A 24438-nucleotide genomic window follows, 5' to 3' on the forward strand; every position below is an offset into this window, starting at 1 on the left:
ATATAAGGAGACCCTACCTAAGCAGGAGAATATTTTTAAAATACTAAGAACTCCAGGACATTAAGCTTTTAGTGAGAACAATAGTTTTTTGCTTTGTAACAGTAGAAAATGGCAAGCCGATAATCAATTCAGCACTCACCCTTCCAGTTGCTCCTCTCCAAGGATATATCGCAGACTCTTTAAAAAAGACAGGGAGACTAAGGCATGAGAATGTCGAATCTTCACATATCCTGTTACTGTTTCAATTAGGCCCATAAAATTCTCCAGCTCTGAAGCTATATTATCTAAATTAAAAGATGAAAAAAGTTTTACTTATCAATTCACTGGTTGCAGGGCTGACATGCTTAGTTAATATTTTTATGCTGAGAATAATTAAGCGATACTAGTGACATAATGAGTGATGAAGAATGAGATATTGTTAAGACTCCATTCATAGCTTTTCTCCCGATGGGCCCCCCTCCTAAAGTTCTTTACTTGTGCCAGTAACAAATTCTGAGCTTTCAACAGCCACTCTTTTGGCAAGAACTAGGGATGTTGCATGTGTACTCGAGAATTTATAAGGACATGTATATTGTAGTTTCTTGTGCTGATGGAGGTAAGGCTCTTAATAGTTTGTATTTGCTGAAGTGACAAAATACTACCAAATTCTCAAGATTAACAAATCTGAAGGATTTGCATTATGATATTATGCAAATGCACAGTATTTTCTAAATGCAGGATCACAGGAGCAGAGTTCAGTTCCTAAATCGGGTAAAACTTCTGTTCTTCAGTGGCCTGTACTCTATATCTCACTTTTAATGTTCTCATTTCAGTGGCCAAGTAATAAATTTATCTGGTTGATGCCTTGACAGTTGACCAGATAAAATTAGTAGAGAATCTAGATGGCATAGTGCTGTCTTAAAATTTATATTGTCTGTATTTGAAGAGTTCCTGTCACTCTTCTGGAAGTCTTCAACCAGTTTGTTGAAAAAGTTACAGGTGCTGTTCAAGAGAGATTGTGCCTGTGCCTACCTTGAAGTAATTACTGGTGAGTATATGACACCCCTAGATCTTGTTGTTAAGGAACAAATATCTCTGGGATCACCAAAGCTCACATCCATGAGCTAGAGATTACCAAATCAAAATGGCATATACCCTTCTGTAACTAAGAATACAAAATACATTGATTTGACTAGAAGCATATTCTGGGAACATCAACTCTGTTGACTCTCCATACATCTGGGTGCTCAAAGTCAATCTTTTCCGCCACTTAACTCACAGGTAGAGCCCAAACTGAATAGGAAAAAAATAATTTTAGGAAGGTTTTCTGAGCTCAGTGTCTGTTGGAATGTTCCCATTTTATGAGTCACACCTATGACACATCCCAGCCAAAGAGCTGTCTATGTTAGGACACGTACCCGCTGCACAAGATGTGCCCATCACAATAATAAGGAATCCTGGGAGATTTCTTCAGTACCCCCATGCACAGAGAAAACCTGTGCCAACGGCAAAATACCTGATCTACTTATGTGCTTGCAAATACCTCAATTAGGAAAAATGCCAAGTTTTTCAGAATTCAACAGTGAGAGTTCAGCCAGAAAGAAGGCAATGGACAAATATTCCAATGGGCATTTTACTTTCCTAGGGCACTCTACTGGTAGTTATTCACCAAAGGAACAAGTACCACAACCAAATGATTCCTGGGCAAAATGCTTTGGTCAGGAGAGATTACTTACTGCCCCTCCGAATGTTAATGAGTAAATTGCCCTTGAAGACGGTGCATCCTTGCAGCATTTGTGCTGATGTTACAGAATCAATGGTCTTGGTTTTCTTCTCCTCTTCACAGATTTTGGGACATGGGCCTTCACATGGGCTGCAGAACATGCTGTTGGAGGGAAAACATACCCCCAAAAATAAGGTACTGGTATTTCAAAATTATTATACATGACTTTTGCTATCATTGTGTGCAGGGAACACGTCTACCAAATCTGTTGTACTGTTCTCTCCCAAGAGCTTACTACAGTTCTCTGATCACAGTAAGAGCTTCCGTGGATATGACTGATTGCTTGATTGCTACTCCATTAGATATGCACTCTGCTTCAGCGCAGGGTAACTGTGAACTCCAATCATGAGCAGCAGGGGAGGAGGGAAAAATCCTCATGCAAGCAGCAAAGTACCCTGTTAGTTTTCCGGCAAAAACCATGATAACTCCATAAGACCTGTGTGAATTAAGACTGGTGGACAAGTCAGCTACTCCCATTAGAAACAACAACTTTGTGGAAAATGAAATACTAGATGCACTCCGATTGCACAGCCTTAGAATGAGGGTGACGTGCCACTCAAGTGTGTACGAAAGTCAGCAAACTTTTCAAAAATGATGATGGTAAAGTGACTCCACTGACTCTGAAATTACCAAAAAGTCAGGTTTTGCAATCACAACCCTAGTAAAACCTGGTAAAGGATCTTAAATGGCAGGTATTTTTGCTTCTAAAGGTGGCAGAGAAAGCTGTCTAGCAAGCACAGACTCGTCCTTTACACAATAAAGGGAGTCTGAACTTGTTTCTTCCACAGTTCGCAGAAACCTGTAAATCAAGACAACAGTTGCTTTCTCTGTGCGGACAATAAAAATAAGGAGTTTCTATTACTTAGTAGTGGGCTCCAATTTCAAACGCTTAGGTACAATATACCACAAACCACAAAGAGTCAGAGAGTTGGGAGAGAGGCATTCACATTCAGCAGATTGAGTACTGAAAGTATCTCACTCCTTGCTATTGGCTAACACCAAGTCCTAGAAACCAAAACACACATGCATACTGATCTTAAAGTATGATTCCTTCAGTTTCTACAGATGAATGCGGATCCAATGACTAAGATATTTTATATTAATGTAGTTAAATGCTTATCAAACTTATTTCATAAAAGACCATAAAGAGCTTTAAGTATGCATGAGACGGAACCATTTTGTATTAGAGTCAACTGTATATTTTGTTCTGGCAGGATAGCATACAGCAGGGCTTAAAATTGCTTGGGACAGTTCAATTTTCCATCAGACAAGTGGGAATTTGGCCTTCTAGACTGATAATAGGGAAGCTACATGGTCTAGGGAAAGAGTATGAGCCTGGTAGTCAGAGGACCTGAGTACTAATACCAGCTCTGCCACTTGTCTGCTGTGTGACCTTAGGCAAGCAGCTTAACTTCTCTGTGCCTCAATTCCCCTATCCACAAAAAAATAGGGATTCAATATCCATACCCACCCTACTTAGGGTGTTGGTCCCATGTGGGAGGACCCAAAGATGTTGCATTACCCCAGCCCTCAGTTAAGTGTTTACTATGTGCCAAGCACTGAACAATTGCCACAATTATTATTATTATATTGAAAATTCCCAGAATTTCTGAACCAGAAGCAGTTAGGAAGAAATAATAAATCAGGGTAAAACAGTTAAAACAGCTTGTAAAAGCGCACCTGGGAAGCAGCGGAGAGACAAATACAGTTATATTTCTGATATTTAGTTAAAATTGGTACATATATACCTATAAATGTGTTTATATTTGTGGGTATAGCTATATATATATACATATATCTTCTAAAACCATCTGTTGGTGCTATTTGGTAGCTTTACAAGTTGCAGTTTAAGGAGTGAAATCTTGTATACTGTACGCTCATTGTGGTCAGGGAACATGCCTATCAACTCTGTTGTACTATACTCTCCCAAGCACTTAGTACAGTGCTCAGTACAAAGTAAGCACTTAATAAAAACCATTGATTGATTACAATTTCAGCCCACCCTTACAGCCTCTTGCTGACAATAAACAGTGTTCAAGGAAAAAACCAAGAGGATTAAAATTTAGAAATCAGGAAGTCGATTTCACACAAACATTGCACCCACCCTATGCTTTTCGCAACCCATTTGGAAATGGCAAAATAATCATTTTTCTTTCTGAGTCCAGGGGCTGGCTTACCTTTGGCTCCCATTTCGTATGAACCCAGAGGGACACTCCTGCATGCATTCGTCATTGTGGATCACAAACTTTTCAAACTCGTTGATGTCGGGACCAGGCACTTTGGAGCAGAAGTCTCTGTTGACGCAGCGCCAGCCCTCAAACTTATAGGTATTTGGAGGGCAGGTGGGCACACAGGTTCCCTCGTAGTAGTAATGACGACATGCCACACAGGCGGTGCTGTTGTCTGGTGCACTGCAGCTCCCCAAACATTCAGGATGGCAGCACTCATTCTGATCCGTGCAGGCTCGCTTCCCACACACACTAGGACACACTGTGGAAAGAAAAAGAAAATCACTGAGTTCTTGTGAAAACAACATGAAAGGACCTGTGCAAGACTCAACATCGACCTCTTCATCCCCTGACTTCTGAGACAGTTTCTGGGGCAAAATGGGGAAATTTCTCTCTAGTATAGGACACAAACAGAGAGGGGCAAAGAAATCTTTGGAGAGCAAGATCAACCAAAACGATGCAGCATGGAACAGTGGATGGGGCAGGGGCCTGGGAGTCAGGAGGTCATGGGTTCTAATCTCGGCTCCACCATTTGTCTGCTGGGTGGCCTTGGCCTTCTTGGTGCTTCAGTTACCTCATTTGTAAAATGTGGATTAAGAATGTGAGCTCCATGTAGGACATAGGCTGCATCCAACCTGATTTACTTGCATCCACCCCACGCTTAGTACAGTGCCTGGCACATGGTGAGCCTTTAACAAATACCCCAATTATTAACTATGTCCTGCATTGTATTTGTTAGCCTTGGTACTGTTGTTTTGACTTTATTTCAATAGGGTATTTTCTTTCCACACTGTGTTTTGGGTGAGTCTTTTATAGAGTTGACAAAAAAAAAGTGATAAAAACTTCAGAAAATAATGCAATAAACTTGAACTCATGATCTAGGTGACCGCAAGGAGGCAGTACTACTACTACTGACTGTGATATTTGTTAAGCACTTACTAGGTCCAAGCACTGTACTAAGCATGGGAAAGGTACAAGATAATTAAGTCAGACACAATTCCTGTCCCAAATGGGACTCACAGAGTAAGTGGAAAGGAGAAATGTTCTGAATCCCCATTTGATAGATGAGGGAAATAGCACAGAAAAGTAAAGTGATTTGCCCAAGATCACACAGCAGGCAAATAATAATAATGTTGGTATTTGTTAAGCACTTACTATGTACAGAGCACTGTTCTAAGCACTGGGGTAGATACAGGGTAATCAGTTTGTTCCACGTGAGGCTCACAGGCTTCATCCCCATTTTACAGTTGAGGTGACTGAGGCCCAGAGACGTGAAGTGACTTGCCCACAGTCACACAGCTGACAAGTGGCAGAGCCGGAATTCAAACCTATGACTAAGCCCGGGCTTCAGAATAGAATTAGAACTCAGTCCCTTGAATGCCAGTCCCTCCCCCAAATGTTTAATATAGTGCTCTGCACACAGTAAGCACTCAATAAATATGATAGATTGACTGATTCTTTCCACTAGGCCTCGCTGCTTCTACACTGTGCAGAATGCTGCTTCTTACGTTTTCAAAGTTGCACCCCAAATCCTGTAAAAATGAAGTATTCCGCCTAATGAGAAAAAGGCAACTTCCCCTTCCTAGCACACAGTAACTTACTGATATTAAGAGATTCATGCACAACTGATTATAATGTTAACATTGAAAAGTGTGGGTGGGTAGGCATGTGTATGCATATTTTAAAACTATGTGAAAACATTACCTTTAGCACATACAAATTCACGATTATTGCCTCAAAAGATGAGTTAACACTTATTTAAAAATTGAAATTTACAACCATATTAGCTGGACCCACAGATATGAAATATGGATTTTATTTTGTATAGTTTTGGAGTTTTTTTTACTGCATTGATGGCATTCTGTTAATTAACATCATTCAGGTACAATAAAAAGACAAAGGAACCAAACTCTCACTTATTGGTCCCTCTTGGAAATGTCCATGGGTTTTGCTAGGCTGGAATAGTAACCACAGCAAAACAAGGGCTAGGATTTGAAAAAAAATAAAAACGAAAACCGTTTCAATTTTTTCTAAGTCAAGCGATTAAAAATGGTATTTGTTGAGTGCCTACTGGGATTTACACACTGCCCTAGATGCTTGGGGCAAGGGGGTGAAGGTAGAACGGAAGGAATATGATTATTTCCACCCCCCCCACTGCCCCCCCCCCCCAACACCCATCCCTGGAACTTGTGATCTAATGGATATGAGGCTTCAAGCAGCCACGAGCTTCCATCAGTGCTCCAGGTCATAGGAAACTGGAAGACCCATCCTCAATAAAGCAAGGGATGGGTAGGGCTTCAAATTAGGCTGGATGGCCTACCACAGCACTGCAGAAGAGCACAAAACTACCTTAATAACCTTTACAACCCTAAAGAGGGTGAAATGTTTTATCCTCAAGGACTGATTTTCTGGAGCAGTGGGAATCTCTTATTGGTTTTAGCACTGCCATCTTAGTTTGTTTTTTCATTCACTCGTATTTATTAAGCACTTACTGTGTGCAGAGCACTGTACTGAATTGGCATCTTTGCTGGTTACTTGCAATCCAGTTTTACCATTGTCTCTGTCTATCCCCATCCAGACTGTGATTCCCATTTGAGACAGGGATCATGTCTGATCTATTTTGTTTCTCTTTGTCCCAGTGCTTAGTATAACGACTGACAGAAAATACACACTTCATAAGTACCACAATTAACCATAACAATTTTCAGCTTTTTAAATGACAGGAAGATTTTCAAAAATACCTTAGGAATGTAGGGTTATACCAATGTTTAAATTTAAGCAAAGGTCATTCAAGGTCCAGAACTAAAAAGACATTGCTAACTTGATTCTAGGTATACAGCCACACATTAAAAAACAGGGGATAGCATATAACATATATTCTTAGCTCACAGTATGAGTGGGAGGGATAAGCAGTATTGAATCCCCATTTACATTTGAGGAAACTGAGGTACCAACAAGTTAAGTGACTTGCCCAAGGTCACACAGAAAGCAATTAGCAGAGTTAGGATTAGAACCCAAGTCCTCTGACTCCCAGGCCCATGCTCCTTCCACTAGGCCATGCTGCTTCTCCAGTTTCTGATCCTAGAACAAGTCTCCTGGGTGCAAGCACATAAGGGGTTGGGGTATAATGATAGAAATGATAACAATGACAACAACAGAAACAACAAGAATTGTGGCATTTGAATGCACATACTACGTACGAAACATTGTGCTAAGTTCTGGTGTAGATATGAGACAGTCAGGTCAACACAGTCCCTGTCCTACATGGGGCTCACAACTAAAGTATGAGGGAGATGAGGTATTTAATCCCATTTTACAAATGAGGCAAATAAGACATAGGGTAGTTAAGGAGAGACCAGCAGTTAGTACCACTCCTCAAATCAAATACTCAGGTCATGGTATTCCAACATGAACATTTTGCCAAACTGCTTGGACCAGCCCTGAATGTACTTTGTTTTTTTCTCCCTTAAATTAATGTCTATTTATGCAATATATAAGTAGTATTAATAGCATTTACTAAGTGCTTACTGTATGCAGAGTACTGTACTAAGTGATGAGGGAGAATACACAGGTGGAAATACACATGGTCCAGTTCTTTGCACATAGTAAGCACTCAATAAATATGATTGAATGAATGAATCCAGGATATAATTTTTATGCATGGCTTTAATAAGAAATTCAGCAAAACAGGTGCTTACAACAACATTGTTGAAGTCCTTCACCACAGTGGTACTTATTATAAGGTAGTATCACAATGCTTGCAGATTCCTCTTAAAAGAAACGGGCAGTGGCTCAGTGGAAAGAGCACGGGCTTTGGAGTCAGAGGTCATGGGTTCAAATCCCAGCTCGGCCATTTGTCAGCTGTGTGACTTTGGGCAAGTCACTTAACTTCTCGGTGCCTCAGTTACCTCATCTGTAAAATGGGGATGAAGACTGTGAGCCCCATGTGGGACAACCTGATTCCCCTGTGTCTACCCCAGCACTTAGAACAGTGCTCGGCACATAGTAAGCACTTAACAAATACCAACATTATTATTATTATTATTATTACATTATTCTAAATAATGCTCACGGTACAAAAAACTATACACACATTTCATAAGCTAGAAGATGTTGCATGTGTTCATGTGCAATATCTATTGCCTCCTTCTGAGGTGCAAGTCTTAATTGGAGCAAAGAGCTAGACTGTAAACCCCCTTCTAGGCTGTAAGCTCATCATGGGCAGGAAAGTGTCTGTTATACTCTCCCAAGAGCTTAGTACAGTGGTCTGCACACAGTAAGTGCTCAGTAAATGACTGGTTGATTGAAGGTGGAATAGCATGTCCAGCACTACTCAGATTCCTGTATGACAACCTCGGCAGACTGCTATAAAATGCCTGTCTCATCTTAATGTATATAAATGTTATTAGTGTTCAGGACTATTAAGGGATTTCTTGAAAAACCCCGGGCCGGGTGTCTCGCCAACAGATGGATTGCTGCTCCGTTTGAGTGCCAAAACTTAGATTTAGTTCGGTAACAAGATTTCCAGTTCACAACCCCAAGAAACAAAAGAGGGGTAAAAAAATGCCCCATTCTTCCAGGAACAAAGGTCATAGTTAAGGCTATATAGATTATTTTAATAGGCCCAAACTGCTGCATAAATGATGCAGATGAATAAGAAAATGAAAAAAGTAACTTTGCCTTAAGGAAAAATTAGACTAATCCCTTTGCAATCAAAGAACAATCTGAGGTATCCTTGCTTTTTAGCATTTTCGGCAATCCAGTGTGTACTCAGGGCCCAATACAAAAGGATACAGAAAGTCTTAAAATTGTAAGCACTCCAGCACATTTTGGGTAAAGACTATCTTTGGAAAGCTTCACCTTTTAAAGTAATTTACTTATTTTTCAGGGACAGATGAAAAAATGATATGGGGAAGCCAGTTTTCGATTTGATTCCAGGCACATGAAACACTTGCATTTTTTCTTTAGTGAGCATTTCTAACAATATTTTTGTTAAACCATGTAATACTATTAATCTCTTATATGGAGACTAAAGTAATCCTGACATAGAAATGCTTATGTAGCAAGGGATGGGAAAGAAGAGAAACAAAATTGTACTCACAAACAACAAAAACACAAAGGATTATTTAGTTGCAACATGCTTGTCCTTCCTTCATTCATTCATTCAATAGTATTTATTGAGCGCTATGTGCAGAGCGCTGTACTAAGCGCTTGGAATGTACAAATTGGTGACAGATAGAGACAGTCCCTGCCCTTTGACGGGCTTACAGTCTAACTGGGGGAGACAGACAAGAACAATAGCAATAAACAGAATCAAGGGGATGAACATCTCATAAAAACAATAGCAAATAAATAGAATCAAGGTGATGTACATCTCATTAACAAAATAAATAGGGTAATGAAGATATATACAGTTGAGGGGATGAGTACAGTGCTGAGGGGATGGGAAGTGAGAGGGGGAGGAGCAAAGGGAAACGGGGGGAAAAGAGGGTTTAGCTGCGGAGGGGTGAAGGGGGGGGGTAGAGGGAGTAGAGGGAAAAGGGGAGCTTAGTATGGGAAGGCTTCTTGGAGGAGGTGAGCTTTAAGTAGAGATTTGAAGAGGGGAAGAGAATTAGCTTGGCAGAGGTGAGGAGGGAGGGCATTCCAGGACCGCGGGAGGACGTGGCCCAGGGGTTGATGGCGGGATAGGCAAGTACGGGGGTCGGTGAGCAGGTGGGCAGCAGAGGAGCGGAGCGTGTGGGGTGGGCAGTGGAAAGAGATAAGGGAGGAGAGGTAGGAGGGGGCAAGGTGATGGAAAGCCTTGAAGCCTAGAGTGAGAAGTTTTTGTTTTGTGCGGAGGTTAACAACCTATGTAAACTGAAGATGCAACTACTCTCTTTCCCCAAAGCATGACATGTTATAGAAATGAAAATAAAAACATCATTTTAGTGCAGTTGGGAGTGGTTTTGCCCCTTACAATCCAAGCAAATCCTACAATACCCTCCTTCTCCCTGCTTCCCTGACTAACCAAATCCAGCTGATTCTTACTTCTGCTGAAGCCACAATTCAAGGGGCTAAAAGTAGTCAGGCATTTCCAGTCAAGCAATAATATTTGAGGGCATATTGTGTGCACAGCACTGTATTAAGGTCTTGGAAAAGCATAGTAGAGTTAGTAGAGATGATTCCTGCCCTCAAAAAGCTTAGACTCTAACAGAAGAGTCAGAGACTAAAATAAATTACAGGTAGGCAGAAGCAACAGAGTTGCAAATCTATTTGGAAGCAGTGCGACGAGACAAGTGTGTGCCTGTGCCCTGCATCAGACACCCTGATATTATGGGGGAAATGGGTCGACATGACTATTCTCCTTTCTGATAACTTTTTCAAATTTAGTACTCCTACAAACACTGACAAGCGCCAGTAGATCACCAGGAAGAGTAACTTTAGTTGCTTGCTCCTTTGATGAGCCAATAAATCTGTGATGTTGAAGTGAATTCAACTACAGGTTTCCACTTTGCTCATTCATTACAAAGTCAAAACCAGGTAACTTTGAAAGCATTTTAATAAAGCAAGTAATTATTTTTAAAATTATTATGTAAGTCTCAAAACTGGAACTTGAAATGCTTTGATACAGTAAGTTACCATGGCAACTCACTTTGAGATCTTTGAATCTACCTGGAAGAGGGAAGGGGGAGAACACACACACATGTACAATGTCACACCCTACCCTGCAGAGTTGCCTGCACCACAATGTGCCCTATCATTTCTCTTCACACACGCCCAGTTTTGCTGAGAAAGAAAGACAAGGTGGTGTTGGGAGGTAGAGATGGGGAGGTGTATATTCTGGGTACCTTGACATCATAACCTGACTGCTTTTACAGTTGGACAGATGGAGCGTCCTTATCTTCAGGACGCCATGACTTCAGCAAAGAATAGAGTGCAGCAATAAGGTGAATAAACATTCAGTCATGGGGAGTGAAAATACAGACTCCTGGCAAAGCCAAGCACTAGCCTCCGCAAATGCTGGCAAGAGTCCAGTCACACGCTGACAAGCTAGAGGTTGCCAAGCATGGGATAAATATTTTTTAAAGATTCTCCTTCTCCCTGTAAAATGACATCCAATCCTTCCTTCCTTTTCTCTCATACACACTTTTCCACCATCAAATCTCCCACCCCCACTATTTTTTTGTTTTTATCAAAGTCATTTATCATGTGAAACAAAGTGGCGTGAAGAACAAAAAATTCTGGGCTCCTGGAGAAGACCGGTACTTCATTCCAGCTCATTACTGTGAAGTTAAGTACAATCCTTACATGATAGAATAAAATTAAAAATTCTGCAGCTGTGAAGGGTTCAGAAAAAAATCCACATAAAGAAATGCATAGCTGCAACACTTAGATGAGAACTGCTGCCTTTATCTATCTGCCAAAGTAAGAGCTTCAGGGAAATCCCACTGAGAAATTACCCAGAAATGCAGTTTCTAAGTAAGCCCAGGCCAGGGTCAAAACAAGCTCCAATGAAGCTTTTACACAGGTAGAATTGGTTCAACTGTGTGTCCTGCCAATAATAATAATAATAATAATAATGATGGCATTTTTTAAGCATTTACTATATGCCAAACACTGTTCTAAGTGCAGGGGTAGATACAAGATCATTAGGTTGCCCCAGGTGGGGCTCACAATCTTAATCTCCATTTTATAGATGAGGTAAGGGAGGCACAGAGAAGTTAAGTGATTTACGCAAAGTCACACAGCTGACAAGTGGCAGAGCCAGAATTAGAACCCATGACCTCTGACTCCCAAGCTCAGGCTCTTACCACTAAGCTATGCTCCAATGTACAAAGATACTGTAGATACCCCACAAAAATGGAAGAAAGCATCCATCTCCCATCTTCATTTTGAGGAAAAAAACACCAAAAAACCTTTAGTAATCTCTTCTTAATCCAGAAGCTAAAAGAGGAGCACATTTTTGCCTCTATATTAAACTGTGATACATCTGCACCTGTATGGCACTTTTGGCTTTCTCACCTTAGGGCAACTCTGTCCATAAACTCAGGTACAGTCCGTTAAAAATGAACTCAAATTAGTCATTTGTTTACTTGATCAATCTCTCTAGACTGTAAATTCTTGTGGGCAAGGAAAATAGCTACCAATTCTGCTCTCCCACCCACTTAGTACAGTGTTCTGAACACAGTAAGCACTCAAAAAATGTCACTGATTGATTGATTGGTCTTGTCTTAAAGCCCATAAAAAGATCTCAACATGCATATCCATGAGCAGCCAGCACACGGGTAGTGTCCTGGCTCTCTGCACTGCCGCACAGTGGCAGTCACGGTTGCTGGGGCAACGGTAGCAAACTAAGATCACCCATTCCTGGAAGGACAGGGGATGGCACTGTAGCCTGGAACTTGAGCCAGTGTGTCTCCCAGACGGTGAGGGAATAACTCACTTGAAGCAGTGGCTGTAAGCATGACAGGTGAGCCATCAGCTGTTGTCACTTCATTCATTCAATTGCATTTATTGAGTAGTTAGTGTGTGCAGAGCACTGTACTAAGCGCTTGGAAAGTACAATACAGCAATACACCCCCTCCTTGGATCCTGGGCCCTGGGTGCCAACTAAAAGTTTCCATGGGCCATCATGTTCCCCCACATGGGTCAAGTGTCCTATCATCTCCTCATCTTGTGGGGGTCATGGTTCCATTCCCCAGCTTTTAGAGCTCTTAATCACCTTGTCCCCCCTCCCACTTCAACTTGCTACTCTCTTACTACATCCCAGCCCACGCACTTTGCTCTTCTAATGCGTCTCATCTATCTTGCTACCTACCTGTCACCCACCTCCTGCCTCTGGGCTGGAACACCCTCCCTACTCAAACCCAACAATTACTCTCCCCACTTTAAAAGCCTTAATGAAGGCATGTCTCTTCCAAGAGGCCTTCCCAGACTAAGCCTTCTTTCCCTTTTCTTCAACTCCCTTCTGCCTCACCCTGACTTGCTCCTTTTATTAATCCCTTACTCCCAGCCTCACAACCCTTAGGTACATATCCACAATTTACTAGAGTGTGTTTGCTATATTGTACTCTCCCAAGTGCTCAGTACAGTGCTCTGCACACAGTAAGCACTCAATAAATACTATTGATTAATCCTATTCTTCAAACAGTGCACCCAGGGCTGTTCACTAGTATGACTAAACGGTGGGGGAAAAGAGGAAATGGGAAAAGAAATATGGGGATAGAGGAGTTGGGAAAGGTCTCGATTGTAAGCTAGTTGTGGGAAGGGAACGTGTCTACCAACTCTGTTGTACAACTCTCTTGTATAGGCTTAATACAGTTCTCTGCACACAGTAAGCACTCAATAAATACGATTGAATTAAATGAATGAACCACTGGAGGTTCCTGAGTAGTGGGGAAGCATGAACTAAATGCTTTTGTAGAAAAAATGATCCAGGCAGCAGAGTGAAGTATGGACTGGAGTGGGGAGAGACAGGAGGCAGGGAGGTCAGGAAGAAGGCTGATACAGTAATCAAGGCAGGATAGGATAAGTAGGATGGATAAGTGCTTGGATTTATATGGTAGCAGTTTGGATGGAATGCTGTGAAGGTTGAACCTAGTGATAGAGGGAAGAAGTGAGAAGGGAAATATGGTTCCAAAAACTATTTCTAGTGCCACCTATGTTCCTTTCTCCTTTCCTCCCTCCCTCGCTCCCTCCTTACCCTGTGTGCCTAGGTTTGTAAGCCTTGCAGAACCCTTGCCCCTAAAGAATGGGCACTTGGTTTCACCTGTGTATAGGCCAAAGAGGTGCTACAACTAATGCCCAATGGCCACCCCATACTACGTGAAATTGTCAGTAAACAAGTTTGAAAGTCATAAAATGTTTGGAAAAATGCACTTGCAGCTGTTAAGCCTACTTGGGATGGACATAATAGAGCTATTCAAAGTACAGAGAAAGGTAACAAATTACTAGCGGGATGGGAAAGCTTCTGACTGTGATGACTAGGATTCTTCAGTTTGGAAAGATGATGCCTGAGAGGAGTGAAATCTACATAATTAAGATAGGCATGTACAAGGGGAAATCAGAATTGTGACTCACCAAACGCCACCACATAGGATAAAAAGTTAGGTGCTCACTGAAACATAAAGGAGATAGTTTCAAAAGAAAGGTAACTTCCTCAGAGAGCAGTTGAGATATGTGAGGAATTCCTTACTACATGAATTGGGCAGGTTGAAAATATCAATAACGTCAAGAAGAGTTTGGATAAATGTAATCAATCAATGGTATGTATTGAGTGCTTACTTTGTGCAGAGCACCATACTTGGGAAAGTCCAATTCTACCTGCAGACACAATTTCTACTCTCAAGGAGCTTAGAGTATAGCTCAGAGTGGTACATACATGGATGACTAGAGGGAAAGTCAAATATGTTAGATAATTCATCACAATGGGATGTCAAGTAGAGGAACCATTACAAAGTTTCTCAAACTATCATGTTGCCATGGTCAGCAGCAGAATATTGGGCTGGAAATACCACTGGCCTGAACCAGTAATGGCTTTGCTTATGTTAACTATAACAGTAGGGGGAGGAAAGGGGGTATAAAGGAATTTCAAATTAAGATTCAAAAAGGAAATTGATGAACATATGACTAGTTTACAAATATGTAATGGTTTCAATTTTCTTAGAGATCATTAAAAACATAAGGATACTGTATGTCAATATCTCAAAGAGACTACTTGGAAATAACTAAAACAGTTCTCTTTTTTGCCCAGTTGATACTGGGTGGATTGAAAAGAATGATGAATCCACTTTGATTTTACAGTATGTTAGCTGTCCTCAATGGGAGCAGGAAGCAAAATAAATTGTGACTGACAAATTGCTTGAACTTAAAAAAAATGTTTAGGTTTAAGTTTAAAATGGACAGTGTCCCTTTTACCGTCCTAAACTCAATTTGGATTTATTTGTTGATGTTGCATAAGAGCTGACTGACAATACACTGATACATGATCAATAAGAGGATTTTAAGCTTGTGCCTCCCTCTCTCTCTCTCTGCCTCTCTCTCTCTCTCCCTCTCTCACACACACACACGATATCATTGCAGGATATTGCAAATAGAGACTCATGCAACTATGGTAAAATTACTGAAACTCTAATCAATCCCAGATCATGATATAATTTAAATCAGTATATTGATATTCCAAAACAGATTGAATAAATGCAAAGGAATTTAACCCAAACCCAGAGGTTTAATGCAAACAAATAGTTTTGTATCAATTGAGGGGAAAACTAGGCTTGGACAAATGGCAAAGCTTTCAGCTGCTATGTGAGATGCCGGGGGAAATGATTCATGATTTTACAGCAAAAAAAAAGGCCGTCTTCTGTTGCATCCAATTCAGGCCTAAGTCATAAAGGTGACCACAGTAATGCATTGGGGCTAATGCTGGGAAAAGAGCTGGGCATTACTTAGACGATAACTACTGTGAATAGTGTACCCGACATCCAAACTGGCTCTTCCGTTCGGAAGTATAGTGACATCTGCACCACCCACAGAAGGATTAAGAAGTTAACCACTCTGTCCTTCATAGTCATGATGAAAATAAATATTTGTCAGTCTACACTCCCTATGGTCAAGATTATTTTTAAAATTTTTAATTTTCAGACAGTTGTGCTCTGGGAGAATCTGAGGACGTTAATCTGGCTACTTTATGGTCTCCAGATCTATCTGCAGTCATTATCGCTTGTCTTTCTTGGTTATTTAAAAGTAAATGACAGTTTCCTGATCATACAAGAGAAGAAAAAGAAGAGTTTTGGGGAGGAGGGGGAGGGGAAGGGTGACAGGGCACTTGCACACATGGCCGAACATTTCTAAACTAATTCCAATTGCAAGAGTCTTGATTACATATTTATTCTCTGGACTGGTATATGAGATAGTTCCTCACCACAAAACCACATCAAACTAGGCACTTATTAAAGGCACCGGACTTCCTGGTTGCTTTAAGGAGATGACGTACACCCAATAAGCCTCTTGTTTACTTTCAGCAGCCAGAACACTCAAGGATACTACTTAAAGTCTGAGGTACTGACTCCTCGCTACGCTCTAAATGGAAAAAAAATAATCCATTTAATATGTGGGGTCCAGTTACAGCTCATGTTTTGTGGCAAAAGTGGTTCAACTGTCCGGAAACCAGACCAATAGATGTTGTGCGGCTTAATTTCTCGCAAAACACATTACACCCAATGACCACCTAGGTAAAGCAAACATGCCTTAATAATGAGACCAAACAACATGAATTTTATTCTCTTGCAATGCAGTTTACATTGCCCAGCAGGACTCAGGATGCTGTAGCTGGCATTCGAAAGAGATAGGTTGAAAGCGACAGGCAAAAACACAGTCCATTTTGCCTTCCCATGGTATGAATTTGGTACGCAAACAAACATAACTGAGGCACACCTCTCTTCCAACACCCACACACGTACTCTACCCTTATCTACAAACAAGTTGATCAGGAAGGTTTCACATTTGCTCCTATTCTGTTCTATAAACATTTCACTTACAAGTTTAAGAGACCTCTCCTTCCAAAGTCATAGTTCAGAACAATAGCTGCTTCCCAGGCAGAGGCAAGAACAAAAACTGAGCACAGGCTTGTTGGAAGAAAGCAAATTTAACATGTTCTGTTAGATAACCATTACAAATTGCTCATACTTTAAAACAGCGTATGAAATCAGAAAACACTGAATTATTGAAAGTAAAAAAAAAAACAACAACAAAAACAAAACACACACCAACACTCAGAATTATTCCTGCAAAGCTATAACCCAACCATGAAACAAGAAGAAAGCTAGAGGGGCTGCTGCTATTTGTAGGTGACATGCATTTACACTTTTCATTTTCTTAAAAAAAAATGTCTTTCAAATGCTGCAGGTGGTAGAACAGGCAACTGCACACTTTTCCATGAATATATAGTGACTGAACAGCATGTAAATCAGTCAGAGTTGGCGGGAACCCAGCTGGACTCCAGACACTAAACACATTCCAGATTTATTCTAAAGGAAGAAGAGGACTTGATAACTTCATCAAACTGACCTAAATTACTCGGTCCTTTTGATACTAGGAAAACATAACGGAAATTGAATCTGTAGAGGAAAGGTCACTTGGTTTGAAACACTCATCCGCTGCAGCTTTAGCATGCTCACTTGCCTGCTGAAGGGAGTGGAATGGACTTAAATCTGTATAACAACCATCTGACACACCAATAGAGTCTGATACTGAATCATAGCGAGGGATTTCCTTGGACGGAGGTTAGGGAAAAGGAAAGGAATAAATTTAGGTGTTAAGGAATGTTAGTAGGAATTTGAATTTCCTCTCACTCTCCAAATATCAAGACTATTCTTATAAGGACTGCCTAGAAAAAGGAAAAGAAAAACATTAAAACTATTCTGTCTTTTATAAAAATTTATCCTTATCTGTTTGCTTTTTGCTGATTTTTAGGATTTGCCAAAAATTCAGGTAGAAACAGATTGAATGTTTAATGAATAATCAAAGAGAATTGGGGATGCTATTACAAGACTTTACTGGAGCTGTGGGTCTGTGTATCAGTCAATGGTATTTATTGAGTGCTTACTACATGTGTGCATGCAAAAGAGATGGCAATCTTATATTGCATAATTCAGGATCAAAAGACATAAAACATTGTTGATGTCTCTCTTCCCCAGCCTCCTACCTCTGTTCCCCCACCCGCCAAAGAAAAAACCACTAAAAAGAAAAAACCACTAAATGGGAAGCAGGAGAAAGGGTGACAGATATTCTAAGTGCTATGGTGCATCTGCATATGGAATTTTTGTTTTGATTTCTGTCATGTCTCCTTATATTGATGGTTCAAAATATATTTTAAAAAATCAGTCCTTGATATTGCCTCTAGTACAGAGGATTAAATGACAGGTTAGAAAACATATTCTTTTCACACACTAAAATTTTTTTCACAGAGTTATTTTAAATTCAGAACTGTTTGCATATTCCTTATAAGTTTATAGAACTCACACTGTTCCTCCATGACTAACGAACGTGGAATTGAGGGAGTATTCTATATTTGTAACTTGTCTGGTTGCTCATGCTTATGGCCCGATTTCCAGTCTCTGTACTGTACACAGAGCTATGTGAGGTATTGTGGGTTCCCAAACTTCACTGATTTCCTAACAAGGCAGGCCTGTGTCCCGGAGGAACAAACTAGGAGCTGTTTCGTCCAAGTGAAGGCCAAATTCAGAGGGAGAGGCCCCGAGCTTTGTGGTTTTGGCAGCACCTCTTAAAACTGGTGTTAGGGACCATTTCTGGGCAATTACATGCCTAACTGGTGTTGGACCGAGAATCAATGCTACTGATACATCGTCCTACTGTACGTCCACATTAAATACCCACTATTGTACAGCTGTTGATACACATTTCACGTTTTCATATTTATTTTAGATGGACTTGCTGGTCAAAAAGGCTCAATTAACGGGCTTTTTTCGTTGAATGAATTACAACACCCTCCAAAAAAAAAGCTACTACACAAACACTAGTGTTATTTATATCAAAATAAACTTAGAGCACATCAACAGAACACGGATATTATTAAAAGTGACTTGCAGAACAAAGAGAAAACTGTTTTAAAAAAGTACGTTGTAAAGTTTGGTTTCAATTTCGGGAATTCCCACCCTTCCATCATTGGCAAAATAAGACCCCAAAACAGAAAAACCACCAATATATTCTAAGCCACTAAGAAATTATCATCACAGGTATCCAATTGATACCCTCAGATGGGAATTAAGAGCTCCTCTATAAACTACACAGGTAGCCCTTGTACGCCATAAGATTTTATAGTCATTTTATTATTTTACCACAAATACGGTATACTGTGAACTCTTTCATCTGCCTTAAAAAATGTCTTCTTCAAGGCTATAGATCTGCTTCAGTATCAGAGTTGCACAGAACATTTGTAATTTTCTCCCAGCTTCATGATTCTCTAATACAAATAACAGTGTTGGACTTACTAAAACTCCTTCTCATCTTGCTGAATTGACACTGATGAGAATTGCCATATTATTCTTTTCTTCCAGTATCATGTTTGACTGTTCCCTTTCTCCATAAGCTAAATATGAGTCATACGACAAACTTGGTTTTACTTCAGACTTCTAAAGCCACAAAAGCCCAACTGTGGCTCTTTTGAAGTCAAAGAGTGTCTGGTTCTCGGAGGACGGTCTCTGAGCAGCTCTCAATCAAGCAAGCAATCAATCCCCTCACTAGGTGCTGCTGGCTCCACGCTGAAGCTTAGTCTGACCACAAGACCTCCCAGCCATGATCACCATGCATTTCCTTCTTCCAAACTAGCTCTGCTCCGATTCATTCTAAGGGTTTACAATTTTTAAAAAACCCCAAATCTGGGAGTTTTGAGAGTAACTGTCAGGAGGAAGGGAGGCCCCAAAGAGACAGATCCAGGGTTGACCTATTCTAACAATGATCTTGGGATGCTTCTTGTGCTAGTAAATTGGGCCACTGCTTAAGTCAGACATTCAAAACTTTTGATTTCAAGTTTCTGCTGTATATCTTATGCTTCCACAATGTTACACATATTTTAAGATTCAAAATTTTCTGGTAATATGGAGGCAGATCATTGCTTTTCTTAACAACTAGGGAAAAAAATCCTCAATTACTTCACATTCATTAGGAAATCATTCAAAATAGATTCATATCAAATATTCAGGATCACTTTAATACATGACAAATATAGTTTCAGTTCCCAATTATTTGGAAAATATTTGCTCTGTATTTATCCAAATATGCTTCCTAGGCCAAAAAGAGATGGATTCACAATATAATAGCTCAATATGTACCACTGCACTTCACCTCTGCAATTATCTGGTCTAGAAAGGTGGGAAACACCAAAGCAAATGTCCAACAGAAAACTAACTGCTCTTCCACTCTTCAATGTTCTTTTGAGATCGCATCTCATCCAGGAGGCCAACACTGATCTCCCCACTTTACATTGCCCAATTGCCCACACAAGCCCTTAGAGTTTACCTATGCATTTAAATTACCTCAACCCCCTTAGCACTTATGAACATTTACTTTATACTCTATTACCTCTCCTATCAGCAATTTAGAGGGTTTCTGTAATTTCCACTTGACTGTAACCTCTTTGAGGGTGGGGTTTATGTTTTCTATTTTGTACTTTCCCAAGTGCCTTGTAAATTGCTCTCCACATAGCAGGTGCTCAATAGACTATTAATTGAATGACTGGTTGAGATGTGGATAATATACAAACAGTATAGAAATCTCTTCTTTTCTGAAGAACAGTCAGTCTGGCAAGCAATCCTTGGCATTAAAGTTGAGGCACTATCCACAAGAAGTCCTTAAATGTAAAGAAGTCCAATTACATTCAAGTTCCAACAATTTTATCCATGAGTCAAGATGTTTTACATACCATGCCCATGTGTAACTTTCGGTTGCTAAAGAGGGGATTGGAAACTTCAGCCTTCAGGACATACCATCCCCCCGCACCCCAAATCCTTCCAATTCAAAATCAACTTCATGACCAGTTGCATCCAACAAGATAAAACAAGAAATTGGCCAAGCAATTTTAAACTCTAAGTGAACATAAATCTTTACCACAAAAACCTTAACCAAAAACCAAGAATTAAGTACACTGAAAACTGGAACCTAGAAACTTCAAGCATTCCCTTCTTTCAAAAAACAAAGCCTCAAAGCCACCTTGCTGAAATTTTGATTCATATCCAAAACAACTCTTCTTCATAGTTCAACAGAGCATCCTCATCCTTAAACCTGTCTTTGAAACATGGAATGACGTAAGAAGCAACATTTTTAACTGGCACGGAAAAACTCTCTTGATTTATTTGTTTTATGTATCCAGAGAACAAGTACTGGCAAGTGACAAAAAAAAGAACATGTTTTGCAAACAATTAAGACAACCTGAAACAAAGGCTAAGAGCTGAAGTCAGCATCTGTTAATTACTGCCACATTCTGACTGTTTCTACAATGCTTGTTAAATTCAGATCTCATCATGAAAACTACGGCTGGAAACTCCCATCCTGTCCTCCTTTTCATCCCAGGATTAGGGACACTTAGTTTCACAAGAGCAGGGGCCCAGTTTCCCATACACTTTTTCCAGCCTGTTTTATTATTTTGTTTTACTTAGCAATTGAACTGGGAACCATCTTCATAATAATAAAAATGTTCAAAGGCAAGAGTGATAGTTTGGTCTCTTCCATTTTAAGTTGAGAAAATCTGCCTTAATTCTGTTTTGCACATGGCTACATTCAAGACAAGTAAACGTTGAGAAAAAACTTCCCAAAGTTATTGTTTCCCAGTTCACGAAAAAGAAAAACCACATGGGTAGAGTTCAATTCATATTGTTGGAGTCAGGGAAATATGTGTTAAAACTGACTGTCCTGTCCTCCACCCCCTAATAACGTCAGAACCCATGAAAATCACTAAGGAAATGCACAGCTTTATGTATGAGCTTACCTGAAAAGAAAAATAAGATAATGATGCAGTACTTAATAATAATAATAATAATGTTGGTATTTGTTAAGCGCTTACTATGTGCTGAGCACTGTTCTAAGCACTGGGGTAGACACAGGGGAATCAGGTTGTCCCACGTGGGGTTCACAGTCTTAATCCCCATTTTACAGATGAGGGAACTGAGGCACAGAGAAGTTAAGTGACTTGCCCACAGTCACACAGCTGACAAGTGGCAGAGCTGGGATTCGAACTCATGAGCCCTGACTCCAAAGCCCGTGCTCTTTCCACTGAGCGACTTAATACTTTGGATTCCAGTAATGTATGGAAATTAAGTTCTTACTCTTGCTATACATTTGTTAATTTTCATTAACTCACAAGTGAATACTTCAGGGACTTTCATTCATTCAATCATATTTATTGAGCGACTTGACTTTCAACATACAGGATGAAAATGGGGCCTTGAAAGAAGGAATACTGTCAAGTATGTTGAAAGAAATCACTGAATTAGATAAATGTAGGCTATATTATTATTCAGATCATAGGCAGTGTTCACCCATACCTTTTCTGGCCTTGAAAATTGCAAAACATACAGGAAAACCTTAGCCACCTACACAACATGGCTATTGCCAGAGAAAATGAGTTGCAGTTTCACTTAAAAAGGTATCTATTAGATTGCTATTATTCACATATAAAAAAAGGAAACTTTTTTTTCCCAAACGAGAGAGTAGCGTGGGCCAAGTGGGAAGAGCAAGGGCCTGTGATTCAGAGGCTCTGGGTTCCAGTGCCAGCTCTAACACATGTCTGCTATGTGACCTTAGTTAAGTCACTTAACTTTTCTGTGCTTCAGTTCAATCAATTGTATTTACTGAGTGCTTACTGTAGGTAGAGCACTGTACTAAGTGCTTGAAGCTATATTCCACCATGACTTCTATTCCCTAAGGTATCTGCAAGCTGCTGGAAAGCCAGTTATTATGAGGAAAGTGAACTGTGAAAATATTGCAGAAATGATGGCATTTCTATTTACCATCTGATTTTATTTAAATGGTTTCCTAACTGTTGGACTCCACAATTCCAATTTCATTCAGGCATTCATTCAATTGCTTACTGTACCACAACACTGTACTAAGTGCTTGGGAAAGTACAACAATAAAGAGACACAATCCCTGCCCACAATGAGCTCACAGTCTAGATGAGGGGATACAGAGAACGATACTAATAAACAGACAACAAAACAAATAAATAAAATTACAGGTATATAAATAAGTGCTGTGGAACTGAGGGGAGTGGAGAGAAGAGCAAAGGGAGCAAGTCAGGGTAATGCAGAAGGGAGTGGAAGATGAGGAAAAGTGGGGGTTAGCCTGGGAAGGCCTCTTGGAGGAGATGTGCCTTCAGTAAGGCTTTGAAGGGTGGGGGAGTAATTGTCTGGCAGATTTGAGGAGGGAGAGCATTCTAGGCCAGAAGCAGGATGTGGGCCAGGGGTCAGAGATGAGACAAGTGAGATCAAGACACACTGAGAAGGTTAGCACCAGAACAGCGAAGTATGCCGGCTGGGTTATACAAGAAGAGAAGTGAGGTGAGGTAGGAGGGGCAAGATGATGGAGTGCTTTAAAGCCAATGATGAGGAGTTTTTGTTTGATACAGAGGTGGGTAGCCAACAGTTGGAGATTTTTGAGAATCCGGGGGGAACATGTCCTGAACATTTCTGTAGAAAGATGATCCGGGCAGCGGAGTGAAGTATGGACCAGAGTGGGGAGAGGCAAGAGTTGGGGAGGTCAGGTAGGAGGCAAATGCAGGAATCTAGGTGAGATAGGATGAGTGACTGTACTATGTGCAGCAAGCTCCCAGATACTGACAAGCTATAGCACTATTTCCTTACTGCTCTAATCACCTGGGGATTCATTATATTCAGAGACAACCCAGGGTCAGAAAGATCTTCTAAGATGATATGGACCTGAGTATTGTGCTCTGGGACCCCTGTGTCAGTGGGCTGGTGGCCAGAGATTGGATCAGGTCACAATTTTGGGACTGACAGAAATAACACCGTTCCTTTCTAACTAGCTCCGATGTTGGCCACCATTTTGACACATTAACTCCACATTCATTACCATTCCAGAACCCAGGATGCACTCAAATTTAAGTCAAATTTACCTGTTAACTACAGTGCATGACATTAGAAGGCAGGGGATATAGACTGAGGCCATTTCAGCATTTAAGATTTTACAATCTAGGTCACTTACAGTTCTCTGGTTCTAAGTCACATTATTTTTCTAGTTTTTCAAGACTTCTGACCTTACTCTATTCTATCAAAGCTCCCATCCTCCGATTAATATCTTTGGTTAAGACATCGGTTTGCTAGAGCGGCAGTGTGGCCGAGTGGAAAGAGCATGGGCCTAGGAGTCAAAAGCCATGGGTTCTAACCCAGATTCTGCCACTTGCCTACTATATAACCCTAGTTAAGTCACTTAACTTCTCTGGGTCTCAGTTTCCTCATCTGGAAAATGGAGTTGATTTTCTGTTCCCTTCTTCCCTAGACTTTGTGTCCCATGTGGAACAGGGACTGTGTCCAACCTGAATATCTTGTCTCTACCCTGGTGCACTGTACAGTGAATGGCACAGTGAGTCCCTAAATAAGCTGGTCTGTTTGGATACACTGTGTGCACATAGCAAAGGGTGAATGCTATGGAATGATTTTACTTAATGTGTTTTTGAAAAACCAAAACTCCCTTGTTGTATGAGAACTGGCTGTATTACCAAACTCCAATGAAAAAAACCATTGTTCTAAGTTAAAACAATGTCATAAGGATAACAATGTCTTAAGGATAGAGGGGGCAAGATAGGGAGTTAGAAGAGGTTTCATCTACTGATCATGTAAAAGCTGATGATGTTATTGACAACAATGATGAATCATTATTTCTAGCCTTCTAGAACATTACTGCAGAATAAGAATTACCTGAACCAACTTGTTCCAATTC

The 24438-nt window shown here is 40.4% G+C and overlaps 1 protein-coding gene across 1 annotated transcript in view; it reads right to left on the reverse strand.

The window, feature by feature from the left end:
* IGF1R (insulin like growth factor 1 receptor) overlaps window positions 1–24438 on the reverse strand; it is a 322256-nt gene that overhangs the window by 72872 nt on the left and 224946 nt on the right. The window contains exons 3-5 of the mRNA XM_029066648.2: window positions 3940–4252; window positions 1716–1864; window positions 140–284 (exon numbers count right to left, since the gene is read on the reverse strand). Coding sequence (XP_028922481.1) covers window positions 140–284; window positions 1716–1864; window positions 3940–4252 — 607 coding nt within the window. The remainder of the gene's footprint in view (window positions 1–139; window positions 285–1715; window positions 1865–3939; window positions 4253–24438) is intronic.

This window comes from Ornithorhynchus anatinus, chromosome 5 (assembly GCF_004115215.2).
Source record: "Ornithorhynchus anatinus isolate Pmale09 chromosome 5, mOrnAna1.pri.v4, whole genome shotgun sequence".
NCBI classification, from domain to species: Eukaryota; Metazoa; Chordata; class Mammalia; order Monotremata; family Ornithorhynchidae; genus Ornithorhynchus; species Ornithorhynchus anatinus.